Raw genomic sequence first — 19,917 nt, forward strand, 5'->3', positions numbered from 1 at the left:
AAGACTGGGTAGAATTGAGTCTTCTAAAATCTTAATTTCAAGCAGTTATTAAGGATTGACCTGGTAGATGTTGCAGGGAGGAATGTTCTTCCTTTTGAAAGTTTTGGCTATGGATATGCATCTCAGTGTTTTCTATCATGCAAATGTGGTTTATTTTCTCAGACAGAAGGATAAATTCCTTTTCTCCTCTCTGTGTTCAATGCCCTATCACCTGGTGGTACTGGGTTAGGTTATTTAGACCCCACAAGGAAATATTTTCTAGACTACCCTGTCCTAAGTGCTGTAAAATGTCAGCAGGTTACAAGCATATTAGACCAGCAAAGTAAAAAGAATCTTTCTTTCAATCAAACCTAAAATGGACCAATTGCTTGGTTAGTAATTCCACTTTCTGGTCTTTAGCCTAAACAACCACTGAGAGGGTTTTTCATTTCTTCAAGACCAAAATGGCCCCATGTACAAATATTGATAATTAGACCTTATCACAACTTCAAACAAGCTACAGACTGGCAAGTTGTCACTCTGTTTTAACTTCACCAAGATAATAGCAGTTCAAATGAGGGTCTACAAAGATTTATGAGCTCAATCTATTAGAATCTTCTATAAGAAGGTGGAAGACTTGGGTAATACTAGCCATGGGGTAAGGATAACTACTAAAAAAGGTGGAAATATGGTTCTCAAAAAGGCAGATTAATCTCTTTGCCCCATCTTGCTTCCTCTCTCCAGAAAGTGGGGTCACCAGGTGATAGAAGGTCATCGACCCAGGTATGGTTCTCTAAGGGGGCCCTCCTCGCCTCCTCTCCACCCAAGATGCCAAAGTAGTTATGGACTCTCTCTGCTGCTCTCCCTCATCTCTTTCCTGAAGGCCCATGCTCACAACCCAGTAAGAAGAGATCCAGACAGCTTATTCTTGCCTCTCCTAACTGCCAGTCAGGCTTGGCACTCAAACTCTAATCACAGTCTTGAACAATCCAACAAATAAAAAGTTCTTTCTTGCTCTCTGTCTCTCTCTGGTTACATCTTTCCTGGAACTAGTGGCTTTGTTAGATTTACCTTTCATCAAACCTGTAAGGCCTAATATTCTTAGGCAGAAAAAGGAAATACATTGAAGTCCATTCTAGTCTGTGGAGCTTTTGGCATAAGGAGATTTGGATCTTAAAACCAACTAATTCATAATACAGCACTATTGTGTTTTACTTTGAAAACAGACTGACTAAGCAAGACAGGATGTAACTATTTTTTGTGTTCCCAGTTTGTAACACCCATTTAATAATTAAAGCCCCCACCACAAACTCTAATATGGCAGTCAGAATATAATTTAAGGTTATTTTTTTAATTGTTATGCTTGGTATTAATTAATCTCTAATAGTAAGTGGGACAGAATTTTAAATTTTTTCCTGCTTTCCCAAAGTTTTAGAAGAAGTTTCAATAGCTGGGAACAATTCACTAAGTGCTAATGGGGGTAACTAACTGTCTCAGTCTACCCAGGACTAAGGGGTATCCAGGATTCAGGATTTTCAGTGGCAAAACTGGGACTCTCCTGGGCAAACCAGGGTGAGTTGATGGTCTTAGTTTCAAGCTATTCACAGAGGCAATGCACCAAACCACCTATGTGACCATACAAAGTATTGGGGGAACAGGTTACCCCAGCTCTGGCTCTTCACTCACATCCAGGCAGCAGAAGAAGGTCTACATTTCTCTCCAAAGAAGTCAAGCAGTGGCGCCAGACCACACTGAGAAGCTGATGAAAGAATCTTGTGGAGGAAAGAGCTAGTGACTGTGTACCCTGCATTCCCAATGTTATCTCAGAGCTGCCTCTGTCACGTGAGACACTTCCATATTCTTATCTCTCTTCTCTCATCCATCCCCCCTAATCATGGAGGGGCCCAAACCAGCAGCTCTTGACTGGGGGGGGGGGGGTGCAGAGCCAAGAGAGAATGTGAGAAGAATCTGACCGTGCCATTTCTGCACTACAGGTGCCCCAGACCAACGTTTGCTCAGGCTGAAGGAGGGGAAGCACTTTGAAATGGAGAAAACATTGACGTTTTAATGTAGTACAGAAAGGATTCCCAACTAATGGAAAGAGAATTTCACTCTTGGGACAAGGAAAAAGAACGCCATCAGGCATGCCCAAGACAAGAAAAACTCATCCAGAAGGCAGACTTGAAAGAACAGTGAGAAAATGAACTTGCTTTCCATTTGTAATTTACCAAGTCTGGCCATTTTCATAAGCCAATGATGTAAGGTAAAGAAGTTTCCATGAAAAGCAGATAAAACTCAAGAAAAGGATTTTAGGTCCTGGGCAAATAAAAACTATAATATAAATGCAAGCAATTTATAACCTTGGCTCCAAATGGGTTTGTTTGCTTTCTAGATTTCATAGCTTCCAATTTGACTGGTAATGTTGCCTAGTAAAAAATTAAGGAGGATCTATGTTCCTCAAAACCTTAGCAAAATTCGCATTTGCCCCTGAGGCCAAGTGTAAGTGACACCAACTTTATCTTACCCTTGATCTTGGCAGGTTCTCGCAGATGCATTTTCCCCTTTTTCCCACTGGAGACCAACTGGCCAGGAGTGTTGTTGCTCTCTAGGGGATAAGCAGGGGAAGATACAGAGTTGGACAAAACAGGAGTTGACATGAGAGACCAAAAGCAAGTGAGTGAGTGAACACCAGATTCAATTCTGAACCCCCTTTCACTGTTCACTCAGACAAGAAAGCACATTAATGGTAAGGGATCTCGAAGAGAAGTCTAGTACATGCTCCACTTTTAGGAGGACTTATAAATGACATATAAGATTTCATTGTATTTTGGAAAGAAATGGTTTAGAATTTATCTATGTACACAGAGACCTAAATGAAAATGTATGATAATTAAATCCAAAAATTTGGCATTCGGAAAACAAGTGTGCTTAAAATGGATGCAACCACTTTTGTTTTTCTTTCCCAACAAAATTGTACACATTCGCCAACAGGGAAACCATGTAAATTGAGAAGAACATCAGATATAGAGATTGGTGAAAATTAATAACTTTCAATTGGACTCTGAAATCTTACTCTATCGATCTGGTTCAAAATTGGCCATCATATGGAAAATTTGGTCTAACTCTCATTGTCTAAAAGAAAAGAGTTCTTTAAACCACTACTGAAATAAAAGATTTCAGGGGTCCAATTAGAAGTAATACATATAGGGGTGCCTGAGTGACTCAGTTGAGTGTCTGACTCTTGGTTTCAACTTGGGTTGTGATCCTGGGGTACTGGGATCGAGCCCTGCATTGGGTTCCATGTTGAGTGCAGAGCCTGCTTGGGATTCTCTCACTCTCTGTTTCTCTCTCTCTCTCTCCCCCCACCCCACATGTATGCTCTCTTTCTCTCAAATAAAACTACAACAGGGGCGCCTGGGTGGCGCAGTCGGTTAAGCGTCCGACTTCAGCCAGGTCACGATCTCACGGTCCGTGAGTTCGAGCCCCGCGTCAGGCTCTGGGCTGATGGCTCAGAGCCTGGAGCCTGTTTCCGATTCTGTGTCTCCCTCTCTCTCTGTCCCTCCCCCGTTCATGCTCTGTCTCTCTCTGTCCCAAAAATAAATAAACGTTGAAAAAAAAAAAAAAATTAAAAAAAAAAAAAAAAAAAACTACAACAAAATTCAAAAAAGAGGTAATACATATATACTACTGGAAATTTAGAAAATGAAAATTGTATGAAACATCACCATTCTAGAGAGAGCCATAATTAACTTATTCAACAATATTCCCCTAAGCTTTTGTCTTTGTATACTTTCCTATTTATTTGCTTTTAAATGTTTATTTATTTTGAGAGAGAGAGAGCATGTGTGCACATGTGTACACATGAGCAGGGAAATGGCAGAGAGAGAGAGAGAGAGAGAGAGAGAGAGAGAGAGAATCCCAAGCAGGCTCTGTGCTGGCAGTGCAGAGCCCAATGTGGGCTCTGAACTGAAATCAAGAGCTGGATGCTTAACTGACTGAGCCACCAAGGCTGTGTCTTTACTATTTAAATACTTTTTCATTGCAAAATTTGAACGTGTTTAATATTTCCAACGTAAACACGTGCATTTAAAAACCACAAATAAAAAAACACCTCAACTCTAATGACCATATATATGCAACTACTGCTTATATTTTTATTGATGAACATCTACTGATTTTTCCCCTATATCTATGTCTCTCTCCATACAGATCAATATGTACAAATAAGAATTTGTAGACAGATAAAAACACATTTGTATAGTTACATGTTTTTGCTTTTTACCACATGCACACATGCGCACACACCTACACAGTCTGCTTTTGCATTTGTCTTTCTGTGGAACATCTTACCAAATTAATACAAGTTTCTCGAGCCAGCAGAGAAGCCACATATTGAGGATGGCAGTGTCTCCCTGAATCATTTAGCTCTGGGTGATTACATGTTAGAGAACTAAACGATTTTGTGGAAGCCACTGTGTTTTCAGGCCTCTGTTAATAGTGGCTTAGCTTATGTCCTAAGGACACCACTGCTAGGAAGCAGCTCAAGGGCTTACCTTTTTGGGATATGTTTCTCTGAAATTTCCTTTTATGTCTTGTCCAGCAATGGCCTTTCTTTTTTCCTTCGAACAAAAGAGAATAAAGTTAATCATTCAGAGCTGTAAATATAATTCTCAAAGCCATATGTGCTGATAGTTTTCATGTACTTTTACAGGCCACAGAACAGGGCAAAATTCTTAACTACAAGCACAGCAGTGTGAGGCTGATTGCAGAGTTCTGCTTTATTCTGCACGGACTTGGGAGACTATAGGAGATGACCTTCCTTTGAAAATTAAAAAAAAAAAAAAACCACTAAAATTGGAAAATAAATTCCTGCTGGTGCCTTCACCTGAATGATCATTGTTGTGGGTATATAGCAGTATGTTTCCTCTTCAAGTGTCTTTCTGGTACATTCAAATGTGCAATAAGGAGGCACACTCCTCACAGCTGGATCGTGTCACGGATAATCCGCCGTGCTGGGGATTCAGAGGCATTCTCAGCTTTGACGTGGAGACTTAAGCAGTCTCCGTACGTGCAGTTGTGACTCAAATCCTCCCACTTACATGCCATCTAATGCTCGAAGTTCCGGGAGAATGTAAAGAAACCGCAGCGGGTTATGTGTTGTGTTTTGCATTCTTGTGAATGATGTGAAAATACAGGCACGTGAGAAGACCGTTGGCACTGGATAAACAGAGCTCGTACCTTGTTACTATTGTGAAATAACAATAGCCAACTACTAGATTTTTACTGCTAAGGGTGAAGACCCAATCCATGGAGGAGGCCTTCCAACTCCCACTTGAGATTTCCATTCGTAGGTGGGTCAACTCACACTCTGGGACTTAAAGGCAGGAAGGGCCTTGCTCATCCAATGGAAATGGTATGTTCAAGAATTCGGGGGTCTTGCCCCATTGGCACCTCAACTTTCCATGACCCTTTACAGCCCTCTGTAGGGGCTACAGCTGCATGCCAGGCTTGTGACTCCTCCCAGAAACTGCCCAGTTTGTCTCTTGGTGGGGAGAGCCACATCCCAAGGGGCTTTACCCCTAACTGCTCCCAGCACACTTATCAGGCCTTGAGGCCTTTTGGGCCCATGGGTGGTGCCTCAACACCATCCATGCCTCAGCTTACAGACCAGTTGACTCTGGCCACACCATGGTGACTCTAGAAACTCACAGGTGTCATGAGAGTGACATGAACCATTTGTAGTCTGGCAATGGTGTGCCCTTATCCAAAAAGCTACTTCCAATGCACAGATTGTCTGACTCTATGTCCCTCAGCTTTTCCTGTCCATGCACTTCTGGAAGGCTCTTTGGTCACTGAAGGCAGCTGTCCCCAGAAAGGATCAGCTTCATTCCTGCATCATGATCAGGATCAAAGCAGTGGAGGATTAATGGTGTTAGATAGACCAATTCTGAAAATTCAGGATTCTGTTCTGCCTGTTCCTGGAGACGATACCTCATCGTTTCCCCTACCAGCCTAGAGGGCACAGCCTTCAGAGAGCCCAGGGGATTCAGATTTAATTCTGATTACATTTTATGCAAATGCCTTTACTCCACTTGTTTCTGGCCATCTGGATAAAGGGTCTGAGTGGGAATAGGAGGTGATTTGGAAAGGAAGATGAAGTTCCAGCCACCTGAATGGTACACACAGATTTTGTGGCGGTAAAGGAAGAGCAAAAATCCAGGCATCTGAAGAGGGAACCTGGGAAACCCTAGTAAGAATGGAGGAAGGAGGAACATTAATGACATCTGCCTTGCAGAACTATCCTGAACCTACCACCAGAGAGAAACCACCCTGGTACATGCCTCTTACCACAGAGATGCTGAGTCTGGCATTCTGCATCAGACACGAGAAAACAGAGACAGGCCCCAACTTCTGCACATTCTGTGCAAGATCCCTCTGGACATCATCCCCACCTCCACTCTCAGTCATTGGGGAAGGGAGACAGATGCCACTTGGTTGGTATGATGGACAAAGAGGACAGATTAGATGGACTGTCCTCAGGAATTTCCCCCCAGCCAAACCCTACCCCCAAATCAAGGACTTAATGCAACAAATGGAACTGGGAAGTCTAAGGTTTATAGCTGGCCAGGGGCCCACGTTGGAGGCACTGTCCATCTTCCCCTGGCTGATGTATGTTCCTCAACAACTGCAAACATTTCCCTTCCAGGGCCACCACGTGTGCCCATGGGATTGCCCTTTTTCTGTGAAAACCAAGCATTCACTTGCCTCCTTATGCAAACATGGTAAACTATAGCTTAGGCTACAAATTTAGTGGCTTTAAACAACACAAAACTATTATTTCACAGTTATGTCAATTAGAAGCCTGACAAGAGTCTCTCTGGGCTAAAATCAAGGTTCCAGTAGACCTTCATTCCTTTCTGGAGGCTTTAGAGTAGAATACATTTCCTTGACTTTCCTAGTGTCCAGAGGTCATCCATATTCTTGTCTCCTTTCCTCCATCTTCCTCCTCCTCCAGCCAGCAACATGGCATCTCTCTGTGACTATCTTCCATAGCCACCCTTCTACCCCAACAGCCAGGAACAACCTTCCATGTTTCAAAGCCTATTCCATTATATTGAGTGTACCCAGATAACCGAGAATAATCTCACCTTTCGAGGTCCTTCGCTTAATTATATCTGTAAAATCTCTTTTGCCAGGTCAGATAACAGATTACAAATTTCAGCAATTAAGATATGGACATCTTTAAACAGACATCCTATTATTATCTCTTATTATTGTAAGTAATAATAACGTTAGCATTAAAAAACTCATTTCTAACATCAAAAGCAAGTAAAATCTTATGCACGCCTACTTCTTTTCCTCTTGAGTTTTCCCGAAGTAGAGTTGTTTCTAAGATCCACAGTATCTAGAATCACAGGTGAGGGTGAGGAAACAGAAATTAATCAATAAAAGTTACCAATGTTAGGATTACTCAAACTGCAGAAGGTTTGAATTTACAAAGATGTTTGGGTTTATCATTTCTCTCTTCCTTCTAAAGGGACTAAAAACCTACTGACTTTAGAAGGAGTCCAGAATGAGCCTTCCTTTATTTCTCAATAGTAATTGGAAAAACACTCTTAAATACCTATGTACTTCAGTCTACTCAGAGATGTTTGTCTAGGTCTTAAGATTTTTGGAGGATTAAATAAAATCTTATGTCCAAACATGTATAGGAAATCACTCTGTAAACCAGTGACATGCTAGAGGGCATCCATCAAAAATATATGCTAGGTCAAGAATAGTCTTTCCTCATGGCAATTAAGTGGCACGATCAGTTGTCTTTTGAGAGTTTTGTAAGGTTGTGACAAAATGACACTATTATCTACTAGCAGAAGTATGGTTGGCTTTCTTGATCTCCACAGGAGATTGGCTGTGACAGGGTGGAAATCACTGTATGAATACAAGCCTTTATGATTAAGACTAATGTAGTCAATGAGATACTGCCATCTTTAAGAGCATATTTCCACCACATCATTCATGCATAATCAGCAGGGACCATCTTGTTAAACATGACTTTATAATAATCTCTTGCCTCTCTATTGTTGTCAAAGGGGTCAGGTCAAGCAAAGCAGGGAACAAGATACTGGGATGGGCCAGAACACCTGACACCATCCTACTTGGGTCTGTGGTGCCCATAGAGTCATGCCCATCCCACACCCACAGGTGGCTTTACCTATCATGGCACATGCTTCGCTGTCTGCAGTGCTTGCTTCTGGACCTTCTGGCACATCCTTTGAGAAGCACATAACACAGGTACACTTCTCATTTCCATGTGCTGGTGGCTCTGTTCCTGGGCCAAAATTGTGATGTATGAAGACTTTTATTTACCCCGGTGATCCCCTTTTCTGTACCCTTCTGGATCTCTACTTCTCTACTTCTTCCTCCAAAACCTTTCATTGGCCCTACCCATCTCTGGCCCTTCCTTTAAGTCTTGCTTTTCCCTTCCTTGTCTTTTTCTCTTTGTCAGCTTCTGTTTCTGGTTTTATTATTCTTTAAGTCATAATTACCTTGTCCATCATAGGGTAGTAGGCTGGAAGTAAGCTCTTCTAATTCTTCCTCACTATTTATTTGGACAGCTTCTAGTTCACCATATGCTAAAGAGAAGCAAGAAAATTACAGTTTGTGGATCCTGAGACAGTGATTAGGGAAGAGTTCTTGGTGCTTTCATGTTGCACCCTGATATTCTGAGTTAGAATGAGCTGCTTTCTGGGAAAAGACTATTCCTGCTCCCATAATCACAACCAAGAGCTGCCAAAGCCATGTTTTTCCTATCTTTTGTACCTCATTCTGCTTTCTCTACTCTCACATTTCTATCTGTAGCTCTAAGAATAAAATAAAAAGATCCTATCCTTCCAGGAAAAAACCAGCTGTTCTTTGAAAATTGTAAAAAAGTAATTACCAGAATGAGTTTTAAACTCATCCCATTTGGCCAATCACTATTTACATCACAAACCACATTTAAAGCCAGGCAATTAGTGACAGCTTTACACTTCTGAAAATCAGCCAATCATCAACAACAACCACTCTCCAGAAAGCCCGAGTCTATGACTAAATGATAACCTAGTTGTAAACTCTCCCTGGTTCTAAAAGTCTGTAGCCCCTGAACTACAGCCTTCCCAAAACTCTAATAAAAGCAATTTTCTTTTTAAAAAAATTGTGTCCTGTAAGTACAGTACCTGCTTCCACCATGTGCCTTGCTCAGCAAGCAATAAATCCCTCTTTTAACTTCAGATGTTGTACGATGGTCTAGCCCTTCAAAAATGGAGTTCCCACCAAGACCATCCTGAAGAGTCTTGTTTAGGGATCTCCTGTGGGACCCGTGGATCAATAGGTGTAAATCCACAGCCTCTTGTGCCCAACTCAGATGGTCTTCCTCATCAATCCATCTCAACAGTGACTTGAGCTCTGACTTGTTTCACTGAGTTCTTACTTCTGAATTAATTTTATTGTTTAAAGATGTGTATGCAATTAGATGCAAAGTAGTTAGACATTTTGGTTTGGAGGTACAGCAGTTAGCAAATATTCTGGTAATGTTTTTATTCTTCCACTGTTTCACTTACTCTCACTTTTGTCTATTTTTCAAAAGTCTTATCTTATGTGTGTTTGCTCCTGATTTTCTTGTGCTTCTTGAATGTTAGAAGAAAGTGATCCAAAGCAAACAGATGGAGGCATAGACCTGATAAGTCCCCTATCCAAAGCTAATTAACAGATGTGGGTCTATTAGACAGTAGCCAATTTGTGCAAATATATTTGGTCACTCTTGGTCTTGAGTCCCCCACCAAAACCTCTTGTCAATTTTTGAAAGTAAATCATAATCTGAGGTCAACTATTATCATGTAATCAACCCTATGTCCCCATTGTAGTCTTTGCTCTCTGGATGAACCCAATACCACATTCACTTGCAGGACACCATTTGCACTAATGACTGCATATAGTATCTTTGTTGCTATTTGTCATAGGTGTATCTTGGCCAAAGCCACAGTCTTCCACTGACAGAACTCTACTTCTTCTTTGTACCTGCAGAATGATTCTTGCACTTATCTTAGTAAATGGCAAAATTTCACAAAAGATGACTTTATGTTTCATTGACAACTTTGGGCATGTCAAGAGTAAACAGTGCATTTGATAGTATTTTTTTAATGTTTATTTATTTATTGAGATAGAGAGAGAGTGCTAGTGGGGGATGAGCAGAGACAGATGGAGAGAATCCCAAGCAGACTCAGCACTGTCAGCACAGAGCCAGATGGGGGGCTTGACTCACGAATCGGGAGATCATGACCTGAGCCAAGATCAAGAGTCTGATGCTTAACTGACTGGGCCACCCAGGCGCCCCTGATAGTATTTCTACAAAAGAGAGAGAGATGACCGAAAGTTCCCATGTCCCAACCACTTACTGCTACTTTCAGACCATCATCTAATAGTTTCTTCCTTTTCTTAAAAAAAAATCCCTATAAATTTAATAGGTAGATATATATTCTGCAAATCAAACTACCAGATCAAGTGTACTAAAGAAAAGAATAACTTTAGAATTCCTAGAAAATTCTCCTAAGCATTATCAATTTATGTTTTTTTTAATTTTTTAATGTTTATTTATTTTTGAGAGACAGAGTGTGAGCAGGGGAGGGGCAGAGAGAGAGGGAGACACAGAATCAGAAACAGGCTCCAGGCTCTGAGCTGTCAGCAACACAGGGCTTGAACTCACGAACTGTGAGATCATGACCTGAGTCAAAGTCGGAAGCTCAACTGACTGAACCACCCAGGTGCCTCTACACATAATCAGTTTATAATTGATGTGAACATTAGTACGTCTACACTATGCATAACTCAAGATTTGCAAGCAATCAGCAAAGTAGGTATATCTCACTTCTCTGTAGTGCCTAATGCAATTACTATAATCTTTTCTAATTCTCAATGTCCCCTTGGATCCACTTCCCTGATCACAGGAACTGTGAATATCATGAGATATTACCCTTATTATTAGGTTATGCTATATGGCGGAGTCGATATTAAGAAAAAGAGATTATCAAGACATGAGATCATCAATGCTGGTGAGGATATGGAAATAAGGAAGCTTGGTGCACCGTTGGTAGGACTGTAATGTGGTACAGCCAATATGAAGGACAGTATGAGAGCCTCAAAACATTAAAAATAGAACCACCATTATCATCCAGCCATTTCACTTCTGGGTATATATCCAAAGGAAACAAAATAACTATGTCAAGGAGATATCTGTGCCCCCATGTTCATTGCATTATTGTTTACAATAACCAAGACATGGAAACAACCTAAGTGTCCATCAACAGATGAATGGATAAAGAAAATGTGGTGGATACACACACACACACACACACACACACACACACACACACACACAGGAATATTATTCAGCCATTAAAAAGGGGGGGGGGAATCCTGCCATTTGCCCTTCCTTACATGATTCGCTTTCTGGCAGTGAGCTCCAATCTTCCTGGGGGTCTTCTTCATAATACATCTCTAAACAGTCACTGCTACTTTCTGTTGAATAGAATAAAATCCATTAGCAAATCTGGCATAGGACCAATGGAAACCATAGTAGAAAAACTCATCCTGAGAAAACAGACCACCAAGGAGGCTCAAGTATCTTCCAGGTGGGAATGTCCCTGCCCTCATACCCTCCTGCCTTTGAGTTCACCTGAGCTGGGAGTTGACATAGCTCATGCCACTATCACCAGAGGCTGAGAATGGTCACCCATCTCCCTCCCATCCCATACACCTAATTCTCTATTTTTGATCCTTTTCACTTGGCTCTACACATTTCTTCTGTATGGGTAAGTGAAGGGGAACAGTGGAGGTGGGGAGAAGTAAGGGGAGATTTTCCTACTTGCAGACAGAGAAACAAAGATTCAGTGAAATGGGAATTGAAATTATAATCACCTTCCCCATCATATAGTACTTGGCTGGGCACCTTCTCTGGTGCTTCTTCACTGGTCATTTGAGGAGATTCAGGATCACAGGACCCTGAAGGGAAACAAGGAAAGGAAGCAAACCAAGATTTTCGGAGCACAGGTGAACTGCCCTTTGGGAAAAGGGACATCTGCTTCAAGGACCCCATCTGAGATCCAACAGAGCCCTGCTCTGCCTCTGTTTCCATCTCCATCACCTAACTCTCCTGCTCTCTGCTTCTGTTTCCTTCCCATAGATCTGCCTCCAAACATTTCTGCTTCTGCACTAGGAGAATATTTATGCATCTTTGATTTTGTGGGCTCCATTCCCCTGACTTCTATCTCTTTACTTTTCCATCATTTTTTCCTCAATGGTGACCTTGATCTTTTCTTTTCTTATTCCTCCTAGCTCTGCTCTTCTAGGTCTCTCTAATCCCCATAGCAGGATCCATTCGTTCTGTCACTGTCTCTCTTGACTTCTTCCCCTCCCTAGTGGCATTCTTTATTAGTGAAGTGGAAGTCTCTCTCTCTGCATTAGGCCTTGTTCTGGTCCCCTTAGGAGCCACAGGTATCCCTTTGGACTCTTATGTGTGTCCACCACATTGACCCCTGCTAGCCTCACGCAGCCACTACCTGCAATGAGATGCTCAGGGCACAGGTCTTTGCTCTTCCTCCTACTTGATCTTTGGGGGAAAGAACAAGTATCCTTTGTCTGTGCTTCCATGTCTTATCTCTAAGGAAGAATAGCCACAGTTTCCCTAGCTAAGTCCTAAAGTTTTCTGAGGAAATCTCGCTTGCTCAAGTCCTTTGAAAAGAAAAAAGTGCAACATAATCCAAAACCTGATGACAGATATGTGACAAAAACTGTAATTTGGGCTGGAGAGCCCTTGGTCTTTCCTCCTGGAAAGTAGATCTCAGAACCACATTTTTCTGAGGCCTACCCAAGGTTATGACAATATAATAATAATATTAAGCACTAGATAAATACATAGTTTTAATTCTTTATAGAAAATAAGGGGTGGGCAGGGGTTAAAATCACAATATTGAGTCTTTTGTATAAATAGACATAAAGAGTATGAAGGAAAAAGATGCTGTCTTCCCAGTATTTATCTACTATAACATTAAGAGGGAATGCATCTATTCCAACAATAAAGGCCATGTTGCTCAGCTCTGAATGCAGCCACCTGATACCCTACAGCCCAGAGCTGGCCATCCCTTTCTTACCTGGCCCACATGCTGATGGGGAGCTCAAGACTTCCTGAGGCTGCTCTGCAGGAAGGAATGAAACCCGCCAGCCATTTCAGTACACAACCAGGGGAGATCATGGTGAGAAAACTCATAATGAAGACATGGACACTCAGGTATCTGCTAGGCAGAACTGTCCCCATCCCAAACCATCTGGTCCACCTCTGGGCTCACCTGGCCTGCAGGTTAACTTGATCTTGTCACTATCATCAGAGCCTGAGGACCATCTACCATCTTCCTTTGTGTACATCTAATTCTCTCTTACTTCTTCCCCTTTCCCATTGCCCCTGCTCACTACTTCTGTCTCTGCCCTTGTCTCCTGCTACCAGTGTCTCCACGTGCTTCTCTGTGTTTCTGTCTCTTCTGCTTCTGTCTTTGTCTCTTGTGTCCCTGATACTCATTAGTGTCTTTATGTCACTCATTCTCTTCTTACTCCCTTCCTTGTGCTGGCCATCAAGAGAGGCATCCCTAACATAGTGCAATAGGACCCGATCACGGGATGGGTTATGGAGCAGACTAGGCCAAGACAACACCACCAAACACCCGGAAAAGTTGCTCAAAGGCCCACATATAAAAGAAAGATCAGAATATCACAATCACTAAAAATATTTACACTATCATTAGCGATGAGGAAGAAGAAATAGGGTGGCGCCCTACAGTGAAGGGGAGACACAGGAAATCACAGGAAGGACAACTGATTTAATTCTAAGGCAACAAATCTCACTGTGTTTATATGGGAAAATAATATGATCTGACTGACATCTTGCAAATAACAATCATGCTAAAGTGGAGAAAATGAGTGGGATGGGAGCAAGAGGAAATGGGACATTCGTGTTCCCTTGCTGGAGAAGGAGTTTCTAGTTTCACAAAAGAAGCTGTTGGTTTCAATTTGGGAAGTGTCAGTTCCTGAAAGTCATCCAGATGGAGAAGATCCTGTGATAAATGCCTTCAGGTACATATATGGATGAGCTTGGGAGTCAGGTGTGCCTAGCAGGCATGCATTTGAGACTCATTCTGGTACCTGAGAGTAGCTGAGACTGACAGGGAGAGGGATGTTGCTCTCCCAGTGTGCCGGGCACTACTCTCTTACTAGGGAGATTAAATCTGAAGACTCACTACTGAGATAGACCCCATTTGCTGGAAGATGCTCCTGTCTAGACTCAAACATCAGTGTTACAAGATCCCAGCTTCTTCCCTCCCTATACAGCAATTTTCACTCCTTGCTGACTTTTAAATTATTTTGATATAACTCTCTACATAGTTCCTGTTGTGCTTCCGTCCGCATTATTATTATTTTGGTATTTACTTGCCAGATGATTATATAATCTCTCTAATTTTCATCTCCGTATCTCATCTCTTAGTGAGTTTATATCCTTTCCATGTTGCCTTTCGCTTTCTCCTTTTCTATCTCTGTTTCTCTGACTATTATCTTCCTGGATGCCTGTAAAATTTCCATCTATTTTCCATCTATTTTCCTCAGTCTCACAGATGCTTCCCCCCAAATTGACAAAAGTTCTTCCCTCTTGACATGGACCACAGCACCATATGGCTTTCTCTTAACAGCTCTATCCTAACAGTCTCCCAAAAGACCTTCTACAGTGCAAACCTAGCAATCACTCACAAAATTTATTTCCATGTTCCTGGTACTTCCAGAAGTAGGCTGAAAACGATCTCATTGCCTCAGCTGCCAGAGCCTGCTGGTATTTGGATTTTCATGTGCATTTAATAAAATCACCCAGGTCCTTCTGTTCTGGTACTGTAGCCTACCTTTGCTATATCCTGTCCCTTGTTCTCCAGGCAGGAATACCCTCTCCACTCAAGAGCTCTGCTCACTGTTATCCTTAGTCTCTCTCACAGTTTTGAAAAAAGCAAAACAGAAAATGGACACAGGGCCATCTGTATGTACGTGAATATGAAGAAGAGAATGGTAGGATGGGCGAAAGGCAAGATTTTTCTTTGTGCTGATTAGAAAATACAGATTTATTGAGGTGGTTGGGAATTTAAATCAGAATTACCTTCTCCCTCTTCTCCAGGTAGGCTGGGCATCTCCCCTGGTTTTCTTTCATTAGTCATTTGCAGAGCTCTAGAATCATAGGTCACTGTGGAGAAACAGGGACATGATGGACCATGGAGGGCAATGGGAGCAAACCTCAGCATGTCCATGCCCACCAGGATGGGAAAGTGAGCGCCTGCTCCATGCCACCCCTGGGAGGCTGTCTCGTTCTACTTTCTGCCATCTTGTTGCACTTCCTCTGTCCACTTCTCAGGGTCCTACCTGCATTTCTGTTTCCTAGTAGTGTATCTCTTCCATTGTCTGGACTTCTCCCCCATCTCTTGTTTTTCGCTCTTGTTTTTGTTTTTGTCTTTCAGTAATAATGCATCTCTTTTCTCCTATTACCCTTTTGAGCTTTCTGACTCTAGATGTCTTCAAGTCCAAGTGGTTGAGTCCATTCCCACGCTTTCTCTCCCCACCAATGTTAGTTTTTTCCTTAATGAAGGTAATGAGGGTTTATGTTGGACCCAGTTTCACTCTTTTGGGGCTCACCTGTTAGGGCTCCTGGGGCTTCCTCTTCATGTTCCCTTTGTGCCCCCACCCTGACTTCCAGGTGGTTTCCCTATCATTGTCACCCTCAGTGACACACCCACTGCTGCCCACTCTTCCTTTTCTATTTTGCCCTTGCAGAAACAACCAGTGTGCCTTTCTGTGCTTTCTTTCCCTGTCCACAAAACAGAGGTTACAACAGTTTGCCTGCCTGTGTCATAAGGTTTTACAAAAGTAAAAGGAAGCCTCACACAGCCCAGTAATGTGACAGAGACTGTCAGAAACCTTGCACACTTTGTCTCCCACACTTTGTTTTCTCTCTCATTTTCACCCTTCCTGCATGTGTCTGCCTCTTGCATTTCTACTTCTGTATCTCACTCCTGGGATATCTTGGCATTCCTCTTTGTCTTGGTTTGTTTCTTTCCCCAAGTCTATTCCCACCTCCCTTTTTTCTCCTCATGCCTTCCTGATGCTGTGCGTTATGTCTTCTCCCCATCTCTCATCTTGTTGCTTTCTAAGGATCAGAAAAGGCCTCTCTGAGACAGTATCTAATTTCCACATGATTTCACCAAATTAGTGAACAAGAAAACTGTCCAGAATAGTTTCGGTGTCCAAGCACAGGGCCAAGCATGTGCCAAAGCTCAGATGAGCAAGTATTATCAGAAAATTAAAATCACTGAAAAAACATTATGCAAATTTTTGAAGTAATTGAAGGGCAGGAGGAGTCATGGGAAGGAAAATTGACTTAATCTTTCTGACAACAAGAAGTTATTGGCTTAATGTAAGAAAGTAGGATAAATCAACCTGCATTTTCAGAGTCCTCTGGTTCACCTGGAGAGATGGGGTGTGATGGGAATATGACTGGGGCAAAGATTTGAGACTAAAGGCTGTTGCTCTGTCTCCAGAGAGAAGAGACATCTGACCGGAGCATTTGTGTTGGGTGTGGAGAGGAATGGATGGGCAAGAGACAAGTTTGAGGTACAGCTGACTAACCTGGATGACTGATAGGCTGTGTGAGTTGAGGGAAGGGGATCGGTCACTGATGATCCCTAAGTTTCTGTCTGAAGAATGGAACAATGGTATTCCATACTGAGATAGGGAACACTGGAAAAGAAGCAGATCTGGTGTCAAGAGAGATGGCACATGCAATTGTGGGTGTCTTGTATTGAGGTTCTTGTAAAACTTCCAAATGGAGATGTCCTTCAGACATCATAAGACAAGTCTGGGCAAGACATAGGTGTTTGGGGATCATACGTTGTAGATGGGAGCAGACAAGGCTTCCTAGGGGGAGGTTCACTCTCTCTGAGAATATTACAGGTGCCATACTGGTAACTAGGGACATCATAACCTCAAAACACATTGCTAACATGTTCCACCCTTAGTTCCAGACTTGTTTCTGACCAGCGACTCTTCTCTCAATTCCTACAATGTCCCAAACTGTCTTCTATATCCCTTGTAAACAGTATTCACCTCTGCTGAATTTTCACTCATCTCCTGTAGCTTTTTCTCAATATATAATTTCTATGCCCCTCCTCACCTTTCTATTTCTTAGTGTTCCCTCCTGCCTCTGCATCTTTCTGTCTTAACATCATGTTCTCTACCTGTTTAAGATTATTGAGCTTCTCTCCTTTCTTCCATGGTGCTCATTTCCCTGCTTCTATCTGTTCTCTCTAGTTATTAACTCTGTTTCTAATTTTTCAACCTAAGAATTGAAATTGAAAACTTAAATTTCAGACTTTCTGCATATTTTGTCCACGTCATATTCCTTCTCCCACATTATCAATGTTCTGGACTGTGGCCATTGGCAAACAAGCAGAGATCCTTAATTTTGCCAGGTCCATTTCAAAACCCTTTCACATGAGTTCTCTGTATTGCAATTATACTCATTATGCTCATGTTCCTGGCACAACCTCAGGGAAAATAGGTTGAAAATGATCTCCCCTCACGATAACACATTCCAGCTTAGTTATATTTAGACTTCATGTCTATTTAGGTAGGATTGTCAATCACTCTGGTCTGTCTTCATTTCACGATTCCATCTATATTTTTCACTCTCCGTCTCTTTGTCTATGTTCTACACCCAAGGAAACAGCAACCAATCTGAGATCATTCTTCACTGCTTGTATCTTTCAAAGGAAGCAACCAGAAGCTGGCCATAGTCTATGTTTATGTGAGTGTGGATGAATGGATGGGTGGATGGATGGATGGATGGATGGATGAGCAGGGAAGGGGATGAAAGAATAGGTGTTCCTCTGTATTGACAGGAAAATAAAGCTTTGATTAGACAATAACTTATCTAAATCCTAATTACCTTCTTCATCGTAAGGTAGTAATCTGGGAATTTCTTCTGAGTCTCCTCCTTCATCCCTTTGTAGAGCCACAAGTTCACAGGATGCTGAAGATAGAAACAGGAACATGATAGACAGTTGGCCTGGACTCTGCCTGACATGGCCAGTGCTTAGAGAGCATCGGAGCTCTGATGCTCAGAGTGCAGGAGAATGGCTCCTCATGAAGAAAAGTATGTATGTACCGACCGAACCTGCTCTGCCTTTTTTTAACACCTTGTTAGGCTCCTTCTCCTTCTCTATCCTTCCTTCTTCTCCCTCCAACTCTGTCCCCACATGTTGCTGCACCATGAAGCAATGGATCTCTTTGACTATCATTTGCTCTCCCTGACTTCTGCCAACTGTTTGCATTTCTGTCCTTTTGTTCCTCCATGATGTTCTGTATCTCTTTGCTCCAATATCTCCTTATTTATTCTCTTAACTCACTTCCTCTATCTCTGCTATACATAGTTTTCATTAATCATACGCAATGCCTAGGAAGTAAGTTTAAGATTATCTCTCCCCTCCCAAATCCCAACCTGGAAGTATTTAGATTCCATGCACATTTAGATTAAATTGGGCCCACTTAGACAACTTCATTAGTGCCCCCAGTCTGCATTTTTATTATTCTATACATATTATTGTTATATTATATTAGTATTCTACCTGTATTCATCTATATCCATATATATCCCCCTTACCTCTCACATACCTGAGGAAAAAAACAGGGGCTGAGTAAAAGTGTGTATTTGTGTTTGGGAGAAGGAAAGGAAGTGTCCCTTGCATACAGACTGACAAACAAATTTAATGAAGTCATTGGCCATTTAAGTTATAATTACCTCCCCCATCACCTGGTAGCAGTTTGGGCATCTCTTCAAAATGGCCACCATTTGTCCACTGGAGAGTGCCATGCTCAGAGGAAACTGAAGGGAAACACAGGAATGACCAACCACATATGATGATGAGGGGACAGACCTTAGCACACTGAATTCTGGTGTCAGGGCTCAGGCGAGCGTCTCCTTGGGAAAATAAAACCTCACCTAAGACGATCCACAGCCCTGCTCTGCCTCTTCTTCTGTTATCCTTCACATACCTTCTTTCTCCCTCTTGTCATTCAGTCACCACACACCATTGCTTCTATACCATGAAGGATTGGCCATCTCCGTGAATCCCTAGACTGCCCTTTTGGTCTTTTTCTTCTTCATGGCTCTTTATTGCCCTCTGTAAGTTTCTTTTGTGGCTCAGTTTTTCTTTTAATATCTCTTGCGTCCCACATGGTAAGCCTCAATCCTACCAGCCCCTTCTCTTTTTCCCTGCTCCTATCACTGAAATATATTTGTTGGATGAGGAGCTTCTTGCACCGGGTCCTGATCCACTCACCTGGGTAGCTGAACATCTCCTGGGTTCTCTGGTGTGAGCTCTGCACTGGTGATGCTGGCCACCCTGACCCTCTGCCAGCCCCACATGACCATCACCACGGTCCCTCCACTTGCGTAACAAATTTGACCTGGTAAAAGACCCTCACACACTTCAGTGCTTCTATTTATTTATCTATAAAATAGGAAGAAGCAACAGTCTGTCTAAATGCACAAGTTTGTGGAGGTGAAATGACACGTTGTTTGCCAAATTTCTTTGAAAAATCACAGTAACATAATAAAAACTATTTGTCAAAAATTATAATTTAGAGTTGAGAGCAGTTGATCTGAAGGACCATGTTTCTCCTGGGGTTTTCTCTAAACTTAGGCACAAAATACTGTTATCAGTAAACAGAATAATACAGAGTTTTTATTCTCTAGAGAAGCTAAATGCTCAGTTGTTATCAATTCAAGCCTCTACTATGAATAGGTATGAAAGAAATTGCCCTTTC

General features: G+C 42.0%; 1 protein-coding gene across 1 annotated transcript in view; it reads right to left on the minus strand.

Moving 5' to 3' along the window:
* SP140 (SP140 nuclear body protein) overlaps nt 1-19,917 on the minus strand; it is a 65,571-nt gene that overhangs the window by 13,263 nt on the left and 32,391 nt on the right. The window contains exons 7-17 of the mRNA XM_078452580.2: nt 18,890-18,973; nt 18,038-18,121; nt 15,176-15,283; nt 13,164-13,208; nt 11,932-12,015; nt 11,452-11,532; nt 8,526-8,612; nt 8,192-8,308; nt 7,331-7,384; nt 4,533-4,598; nt 2,504-2,584 (exon numbers count right to left, since the gene is read on the minus strand). Coding sequence (XP_078308706.2) covers nt 2,504-2,584; nt 4,533-4,598; nt 7,331-7,384; nt 8,192-8,308; nt 8,526-8,612; nt 11,452-11,532; nt 11,932-12,015; nt 13,164-13,208; nt 15,176-15,283; nt 18,038-18,121; nt 18,890-18,973 — 891 coding nt within the window. The remainder of the gene's footprint in view (nt 1-2,503; nt 2,585-4,532; nt 4,599-7,330; nt 7,385-8,191; nt 8,309-8,525; nt 8,613-11,451; nt 11,533-11,931; nt 12,016-13,163; nt 13,209-15,175; nt 15,284-18,037; nt 18,122-18,889; nt 18,974-19,917) is intronic.

Source organism: Panthera onca, chromosome C1 (assembly GCF_046562875.1).
Source record: "Panthera onca isolate mPanOnc1 chromosome C1, mPanOnc1 haplotype 2, whole genome shotgun sequence".
NCBI lineage: Eukaryota > Metazoa > Chordata > Mammalia > Carnivora > Felidae > Panthera > Panthera onca.